General features: G+C 76.0%; 3 protein-coding genes across 3 annotated transcripts in view; 1 reads left to right on the top strand and 2 right to left on the bottom strand.

The window, feature by feature from the left end:
• The window catches only part of AURANDRAFT_65043 (hypothetical protein), a gene marked incomplete at both ends in the record, with an annotated part of 14,255 nt that extends 7,475 nt beyond the window's left edge, over nt 1-6,780 (top strand). The window contains 4 exons of the mRNA XM_009039722.1: nt 48-676; nt 3,491-4,199; nt 5,804-6,241; nt 6,289-6,780. Of these exons, the coding sequence (XP_009037970.1) occupies nt 48-676; nt 3,491-4,199; nt 5,804-6,241; nt 6,289-6,780 (2,268 nt within the window). The remainder of the gene's footprint in view (nt 1-47; nt 677-3,490; nt 4,200-5,803; nt 6,242-6,288) is intronic.
• A 1,280-nt stretch (nt 6,781-8,060) lies between these two features.
• AURANDRAFT_28042 (hypothetical protein) lies at nt 8,061-8,255 on the bottom strand (the record flags this gene model as incomplete). Its single annotated transcript, XM_009039711.1, has 1 exon — nt 8,061-8,255. A coding segment is annotated over one exon (195 nt), but the record flags the coding sequence as incomplete, so codon positions are not given.
• Nucleotides 8,256-8,278: 23 nt separating this feature from the next.
• Nucleotides 8,279-8,759, bottom strand: part of AURANDRAFT_65042 (hypothetical protein) — a gene marked incomplete at both ends in the record, with an annotated part of 4,821 nt that continues 4,340 nt past the window's right edge. The window contains one exon of the mRNA XM_009039710.1: nt 8,279-8,392. Within this exon, the coding sequence (XP_009037958.1) occupies nt 8,279-8,392 (114 nt within the window). The remainder of the gene's footprint in view (nt 8,393-8,759) is intronic.

Raw genomic sequence — 8,759 nt, 5'->3', positions numbered from 1 at the left:
ACGCGATCCACGCGGCCGTCGACGCGGGCGCCGCGGACGTCGTCGAGCTCCTCCTCGACGCGCTCCTCGACCCCGCGCGCCGCGGCGGCGACGGCGGCGACGACTCCGCGCCGGCGTTGCGGCCGCGCCACTACCGCGACGCGCCCCTCGGCGCGGCGCTCCTGCACCACGCGGCCTTCGCGCGGCGGCCCGCGTGCCTCGCGAAGCTCGTCGCCGCGCGCGGCTTCGACGTCGCCGCGCGGCTCGCGTTCTGGGGCCGGGACGCGACGCCGCTGGAGGTCGCCGTGCGGCGCAACTGCGCCGAGAGCGTCACGCTCCTCGTGCGCGCCGGGGCCGAGCCCGACCGCGGGCTGGCGCTCGAGGCCGCGGCGGCGGGCCGCGGGGCCGCCGCCGTCGCCTTGCTCCGGAGCCTCCTCACCGCGCGGAGCGCCGACTCGCTCCTCGACGCCGACGCCTTCCTCCCGAGCGGCGAGACGCTGCTCCACGCGGCCTGCCGCCACGGCCAGGTCGAGCTCGCGCGGCTGCTGCTGAGCTGGGGCGCGCGCGCGAACGTCCGCTCGAAGCAGGGCGCGCTGCCCGTCCACGACTGCGTCGCGTCGGGCCACGGGGCCGTGACGCGCGTCCTCGCGACCTTCTGCCACGAGTACGACGCCGCCGCGCGCGCGCTCGCCTGGGCGTTCGCAGCGAATGCAATGCGGAGGCGGCGCGAGAGACAGGTGGGGGACGCAGGTGCCTGTTAACTAACCACCCTCCTGGCGGGAGACGCAAGTGCCTGTTAACTAACCACCCTCCTGGAAGTGACGTCGATCCACTAAAAATTCACGTGAGCGCCGCGCAGGAGCACGCGCCCCCCGCGCAGGAGAGGGCGCTCGCCGCCGCGCCGCCCGGGCAGTCGACGCGGAGGAGCGTCGGCGCGTCGTCGTCGCCGCCGCGGACGGCGACGCCGAGGCGGACGGCCTCGTCCGGCGCGCCGTGGAGCACGCGCGCGGAGACCGCGTCCGCGCGGACGTCGAGGGCCGCGAACCGCTGCGGCGCGAGCGCGACGACCTTGTCGACGTCGCCGAGGAACGCGAGCCCCCCCGCGAAGGGCGCGAGCGTCCAGAGCTCGAAGCCGACGCAGTAGCCCGGCGCGAAGGCGCCCGCGCAGCGCGCCGGCCGCGCGTTCGGCCCGAGGCGCAGGGGCGCGGCGCCGTCGACGACGCGGAGCTCGCCGCTGTAGAACTCGCGCGCGGCGTAGGTCTGCGGCGCGCCACCGTCGCACTCGACGGCGCCGCAGGCCGCGGCGAGGTCGGCGACGGTGAGGCGGAACGGCGACGAGAGGTTCGCGGCGAGGACGACGCGGCCGCCCGCGAGGAGCGGCGCCTCCCAGACGTCGTCGACGCCGAGCGCGTCGTCCCGCGGCCCCGCGAGCGCGCGGGGCCAGACGCCGTCGACGAGGAACGCGGGCCGCGCGGGCTTGAGGAGCACGCCGTCCGCGCGGCACGCGCGCGAGACGCGCGTCGCGTTGACGCGCGCCGGGTCGTCGCCGACGGCCACGGGCCCGCCGGTGAGCGCGGCGACGACGAGCTGCAGCTCCGGGTCGGCCTCGCGCGTCGCGTCGCCCCAGGCGTTGCCCGGCTCGGTGTCGCCGCTCGACCAGAGCGCGTCCTTGTGCGGCGCGACGCGATTGCCCGACGCGGCCCACAACAGGAGCGACGTCGCGCCGAGCGCGCTCCACTGCTCCGTGTCGTCGGGCCGGCTCTGGCCGTAGTCGTGGGAGCCGCGCGCGTGCGTGACGACGTCGCCGTGGTCCAGGGCCGCGGCGAGGACGTGGCGGGGCAGCGCCATGCAGTACTGGACCGTGACGTTCGCGCGCCGCGCCGCGAGGGCCATCGCGGCGAGCCACTTGTCCGCGGCGCCGGGGTCGCGCCGCAGCGCGGCGCAGCGCTCGTACTGTTTGGCTAAGAAGTCCTGCTCGTAGGTCGCCATGCCTAGCCCGTCCTTGGCGCGCCGGAAAATGTGGTCGTAGAATCGGACGTCGTCCGAGACGGCGACGGCGCCCTCCTCGTCGCCGCAGTCGAGCCAGGACCAGTCTTCGGCGTCGCGCGGCAGCGCCGGCGCCGCGCCCGTCTTGTACCAGTTTTCCGCGGACAGGTAGCGCGCGTGGAGCACCGTCGGCGCCGGCAGCTTCAGCCAGGCGTCCGTCGAGTCGTCGTCCTCGGTCCGCGCGCCGAGCGTCGACGGCATGGGCTCCCAGAGGAGCGCCGCGGAATCCTTCGGGTCTTTTCGGTAGAACCAGCTGTCGTACTGCATGCTCTGGACCGGTATCGCGGCGCTCGCGGCGCGCCACGCGGACCCGACGGTCGCGCGGTACCCGGACCCGTCGTACGGCGCCGCGGCGAGCGCCTTGTCCTCGAGGCACGACGCGGCGCAGGCGCCGGCGACCGTGTGGTAGTAGTAGAACGCGCCGTTGTCCGTGTAGTACGCGAGCGCGTCGCGGGCGACGTCGAAGGGGGGCGCGGGCTTCGCCGGCGCGCGCGCGCCGCGGAGCAACGCGCCCCAGCGCGCGAGCGCGGCCGACGGCGACCGCGCGGCGACGGCGAGCGTGAGGTGCTCGCCCGTCGCCGGCGGTCTCGCCGCCGTCGCCTGGGCGCCGCAGGCGACGGTCCCCGGCAGCGCGCGCGCGAAGGGCGTCTGGCACGTCGTGAAGAAGTCCGCGACGGGGCTCAGGACGACCGCCGCGCCGCGACCGTCGACGACCACGAGCGGCAGCGCGGCGCCGTCGTCGTCCGCGGGCTTCTTCTTTTTTGAGAGGCGCGCGCCCCAGAGCGCCTCGGGGCGCACGAACCGCGTGTTCTGGAGCTGGATGCCCTCGTAGAGCAGCGCGCCGAGCGGGACCAGGGACCGCGTCCACGTCGGGAACGAGCTCGCGACGTCGTCGGCCGCGCCGGACCCGGGCCAGGTCCAGTTCCCATCGAAGCGCTGCGAGAGCACGACGGCGTCGGGCGCGGCGGCGTAGGCGCGCGCGCCCGTCGTCCAGGTTCTTCCGTCCACTTCGTACGCGAGCTCCTCGGACGCGTACGCGCCGCCGACGGCGTCGCGCCCGGTGCGCTCGCGCGGCGCCGGCGCGCCGAGGGGCGCGCAGGTCCCGTTCACGAAGGCGCAGTCCGTCGCGGCCCAGGTGTCGTCGCCGCGCCGGATCGCCGCGACCTCGGAGCTGAGCCAGCGCGTCCCGTCGACCGCCAGCTCCACGCCGCCCGTCGCGAGCAGCGTCGCCGTGAGCAGCATTGCGAAGCGCTTTTTAGGTTGTTGACGAGCGTTGCGGATATTGTAGGAGCTTCAGCAGCCGCGGCCGCTCCACCGAGCGCTCCGAAGGCCGCTTCCGACGCTGCTCACCTGCGGCAATTGCCACAGCTGTGCACAGCATCTCCACAGCTCAAAAAGGAGCAGAGCAAGGACGAGCCGAGACGATCTGGGCGCCGGTTCTCGCGCGCCGCAATAGTTGCACCAGCTCTCGTAAAGGAATGGAGTCGATCTCGCTCTCGCCCGCGTTCACGCCGCTGCCGGGCCTCGTCGGCGGCGCGCTCATCGGTGCGATCTGTATCGCGCGGCTCCACGCGCTGGGGCGGCTCTCGGGCCTCGCAACGGACACGCTCTTCGTGCCGGGCTTGGTGCTCGGCGGCGCGTACGCGGCCTTTCGCACTTCGCCCGACGCCTTCGTCGAAGGCACGACGCTGCCGACCTGGCGGCTCCTGCTCGCGGGCGCGCTCGTCGGCGTCGGCGTGCCGATGGGCAAGGGCTGCACGAGCGGGAACGGCGTCCTGGGCCTCGGCTGCCTCTCGGCCGCCGGGCTCGTCAACGTGGTCGCGTTCATGCTGGCCGCGGCGGCCGCGGCGACGTGGACGGGCGCGTCGGAGAGCGTCGCGGCGGCGGACGGCGGCGCGCCGCCGCCCTGGACGCTCGCGCTGCCGGCGCTCGCGGGCGTCCTCGCGATGCGGCCGCTCCGGCGCGCGCCGCCGGTCGCGGACCTCGTCGCCGGCGCCGCCTTTGCGTGCGCGCTCGCGCTCAGCGGCATGACCAAGGCCAGCAAGGTGCTCGGCTTCCTCGAGCCGACGCGCCGCGACGGCTGGGACCCCACGCTCGCCTGCGTCATGGGCGGCGCCGTCTGCGTGAGCCTGCCCGGCGTCGCCTTCGGCAAGCTCCTCGCCGCGCACCCGCACGTCCAGCGATGGGCGCGGCGCGACGTGGAACCGGCGACGGCGCTCGGCGGACTGCTCTTCGGGGCCGGTTGGGGGCTCGCCGGCGCGTGCCCGTGCCCGGCGCTCGCCGCCGCCGGAGTCGCGCTCTTTCAGGGCCAGGCGCTCGCCCCGGCCTGCGTCTTCGCGGGGGCCATGCTGGCCACGGAACGCGCCTACGCGGCGGCCACCGCCGCGAAGACCAAGGCCGCCTAGGAAGGCCGCCGACTAAGCAAACGCGCCCGTTTTTACGCCTCCGCGGCCGCGCGGAGCGCGTCGACGTCGGCCCGGTACTTGGCGAGGGCCTCGGAGAGGACGTGGTCCAGCGCGAAGACGACGTCGCCCGGCTCGTCGGGCGCCGGCCGCGAGGACGCGTAGAGGGACCAGAAGAGCGCGGGGCACCGCGACGCGACGGCCGGCGGCGTGAGGAGCCGCGTGCTCGGCTTGTCGCCCGCGAGCTTGCGGCGGTTGCTGCCCGCCTGGCGGTGGAGGATCGCGGCGACGACGGCGATGGACTCCGCGGGGGAGAACTTGCGCACGGACTCCTCCGTCTCCTTCTTCGCGCGCGCGCTCGTCTTCCAGAAGATTTTGAGCTTCGCGGGAGTCTCGACGACGCGCACGAGCCCGGCCTTGGACGCGGCCTCGACGCGGAGCGCGCCCTGCTGCGACACCCACTGCGACGCCGCCGCGCCCATGAGCCCGTCGGACGACTCGTTCGCGTTGACGAACGCGGCCGCGACCGTCGACGCGTCGTCGCCGGCCGCCGCGCCGCCGGAGAGCACGGCGTGCGCGCGGCCGCCTAAAAGCTTCTTGACCTCGGCCTCGTCGCCGGAGCCGTCGTCGACGTAGTCGCCGTCGCCGCCGTCGTCGTCGTCGTCGTCCGCGGCCTTGCGGCGCTTCGCGGCCGCGGCCTTGGGCGCTTTCGCTCGCTTCGCGGGCTTCTTCTTCGCGGCGACCTGCACGTTGACGACGGCGGACGCGTCGAGGCCGACGAGCGACACGGGCGTATGCGGGCCGATGAGCAGCGCGCCGCCGGCGGGGTACGCGCCGTCGGAGAGGAGCGTCACGGGACGGCCGTCGGCGCCGCGGAACGACGCGTGCGCGACGGCGCCCGCGAGCTGCCGCTCCGCGGCGGCGACGAAGTCCGCGAGCGTCGACGTCGTCCGCAGGGCCAGGGACAGCACGCCCGCCGGGCCGCGGCAGCGCAGCGTGAGCGGCGCGGACGGCGGCGGCGCCGGCGGGGCGGCGAGGCTGTTGACCGGCGCGTCGGCGCCGGGCGACGCGGGCGGCGCGGCGTCCGCGGGGGCCGTCTCCTCGGGCGTCGCCTTCGTCCGGACCATGCTCCTCGAAGCGGCGGTGGGTGGGTCGAGGAGTGCTGCAGGCGCGCGGGTCGTCGAGGAGCGCCCTGGGCCGAGGACCTCGAGCTCGGGAGCGCATCAAGTGCCCTGCACGATCTCTGACAGTGCATCGGCTGCCGCACGCTGATGCCGTGCCTCGTCTGCTGCCCAAAAGCATCCTGATGCATGCCGCAATTCACCTGCTGCGCGCGCACCAGCGCCGTCGGCGGCGACGGCTGGCTCGGCGCGCAGGTCGTCGACGTCCTCGCGCGCGACGAGGCGGGCCTCGTCGCCTCGGTGCGCTGCCGCGACGGCCGCTGGGGCTGCGTCAAGATGGTCCGAAGAGAAGCGCTGCTCCGGGACCCGCGGCGCCTCGAGTCGCTGCGGCGCGAGACGCGGGCCCTGCGCGACGGCGGCTTCGCGAGCGATCGCGTCGCGGCGTTCCTCGCGCTCGAGGCCGACGGCGTCGGCGTCTACGCCGTCGCGGAGCTCTGCCCCGGCGGCGACCTCGCGACGCGGCGGCGGCGCTGCGGCGGCGCCGTGCCCGCGGCGGACGTCGCGTGGTACGGCGCCGACCTCCTCGCGGCGCTCGACCACCTGCGGACGCGCGGCTACGCGCACCGCGACGTCAAGTTGGAGAATTGCGCTATCGGGACCGACGGCCGCGCGAAGCTCGTCGGCTTCGGCGCCGTACGAGGGGCGCGCTTCTTTCGCCCGGACATGCCGCACTCTGGTAGGTCGACTTCGGGCTCGCGTCGCCGGCGGGCCGCCGCTGCGTGACGACCTGCGGGACGCCGTGCATGGCCGCGCCGGAGGTCGTGGACCTCGCGCTCCGCCGCGGGGCCGGCGACCGGGCGGGCACCTACGACGGCCACGCGGCGGATCTGTGGTCGCTCGGCTGCGCGCTGCTCGAGGCCGCGACGCCCGGCCCGCTGCCCTGGGACGTCGACGCGGCGCGCGGCGCGACGCCGGCGACGGCGGCCGCGGGCCTCGCGGCCGTGCGCGAGCGGCTCCGCGCGACGCTGGCGCCGCGGCGCGCGGAGGCGCCGGGGGCGGCGCGGGCGTTCGTGGACGCGCTCCTCGTCGTCGACGCGGACGAGCGCCGGCGGACGTCGGCGCGCGCGCCGCGGGAGCACCCGGCGGGTGCGACGCCGCCGTTCGTGCCGTCGTTCCCCGCCTTTGACCCCAGGGGCGGCTCGACGCCGCGCGCCGCGCTCCTCGAGGCGTAAGTTGGTTCATTGAGAAAGTCATTAAGCCGATGATGCATTGATTGCTAACGACATGGGACGCTGCCCGCAAGCATTCTAGCGTCGCGCCGTGAGACATGTTCGCTTCCTGGCGAAGCAAGAAGGCTAAAGGGGGGGCGCTGGCGACGCCCGCGGTGCGCGCACCGGCGCTGCCCGCGCTGCCTGCGCCGGCTCCGGCGGAGGCACCGCGGCACCACGCGCCGCACAAGCTCCGCGCGGCGCTCCAGATCGCGGCGCAGAACTTCGACGACGACGACGACGACGAGTCCTTCGCCGGCGGGCACTACAACGTCGACGGCCGCGAGGCCGTGGTCATGGCGACGCGCTCGCCGCCCGAGGCGCCGTCCCCCACGGACGAAGCTACGGCGGCGACGGCGCGCGACGAGCCGCCGCCGCCGCCCGAGTCCCCGGTCTCGGACGGCGCGCCGAGCGTCCGGGAGCGGCCCTCGGACCCGAGCCCTTCCTTGCCCATCGACGACGACGTCGACGATTGCCGCTACTACGACGGCGGCGACGAGAGCCAGTTCCACGAAGCGCGCTCGAGGCGCCAGCCGTCCGCGGCCCCCGCTCGCCCGTCCGTCGCCGCCGCGCCGGTCGCCGCCGCGGCTCCGGTCGTCGAGGCGGCGCCGGTCACCGGCGAGACCGCGCCGGAGTCCGCCTCCGTGGAAACACCCGCGGAGCAAGCGCCGCGGCGGCGCGTCGAGGAGGAGGAGGAGGAGGAGGAGGAGAGCCGCTGCTACGCCGACGGCGGCGAGACGCGGTTCCACGGCGCCCGCTCCAGGCTCCGCCGGTCGGTTCGCGAGGGCGAGCACCCCGACAAGCGCGAGCCAAACATCGCGGCGGCTTCCGAGGTCGACGCGCGCTCGCCGGCGACGGCCGTTGGAGAAGCCCCGCTCTCCACGGAGGCGACCCGCCGCGAGGGATCCGAAGAGGACGAGGAGGGACGCTATTACGACGACGGCGGCGGAAGCCACTTCCACGGCGCGCGCTCGAGGAGGCGCCGAGCCGCCGGCGAGACGCGGCCGCTCGGCGGCGAGGCCGCGGAACTTTTCGCGGACGCTCGAGCCCCCGCGTCGGATCCGATCGACGACGCCGCGCCCCGCGCGGAGGCGGAAGAGGACGAGGACGAGAACGCCCGCTTCTACGACGAAGGCGGCGAGCGCCAGTTCCACGGCGCGCGCTCGAGGCGACCCAAGCAGGCTCCTCCGGCCGGCGAGGACGCGCGAGTCTTCGATCGTCCCGCGTCGATCCGGGCGTTCTACTCCCCGAGGAGCGTCGAGTCGACCACCGCTCGGAGCGTCGAGTCGACCACCGCTCGGAGCGTCGAGTCGACCACCGCTCGGAGCGTCGAGTCGACCACCGCTCGGAGCGTCGAGTCGACCCCCGCTCGGAGCGTCGAGTCGACCCCCGCTCGGAGCGTCGAGTCGACCCCCGCTCGGAGCGTCGCGGCGCCGCCCGACGACGACGAGCCCGCCCGGTCCTACGACGGCGGCGGCGAAAGCCAGTACCGCCGCGCGGGGTCCGAACCGCGCGAGGCAGCAGCGCCCGCGGCGTCGACGCTGCCCGCCGTGGCGGCGGCGCTCCACCGGCGCGCCTACGACGACGCGACTCGCACGTGGCTCGCGCCGCCTCCCGCGGCCGCGCCGTGCCTCTGCCCCGAGGTCGACGCGCCGCCGCCGCGCGTCGAGACCGACGAGGTCGTCTTCTACACGCCGCTCCGCGCCGCGGACGACGTCTGCCTCGCGGCGCTGCGCCGCGCGCAGGAGGGCTACGACGAGGACGCGCCCCGCGCGCGGCCGTCGCCGCGAGGCGCGCGGCCGCGGCCGTCGACGGCGGAGCGGCTCCCCGCGCTCGACGGCGCCGCGGCGCGGCGGCCCGCGACGGCCGGGCCCTGCTCCCCCGGCGCGCCCCTGGACCTGTTCCTGCCCGGCGCGCTCGCGGGCCTCGAGAGCGCCGTCGAC

This window comes from Aureococcus anophagefferens (assembly GCF_000186865.1).
Source record: "Aureococcus anophagefferens unplaced genomic scaffold AURANscaffold_12, whole genome shotgun sequence".
NCBI lineage: Eukaryota > Pelagophyceae > Pelagomonadales > Pelagomonadaceae > Aureococcus > Aureococcus anophagefferens.
This window is presented reverse-complemented; position numbering and strand designations above follow the sequence as displayed.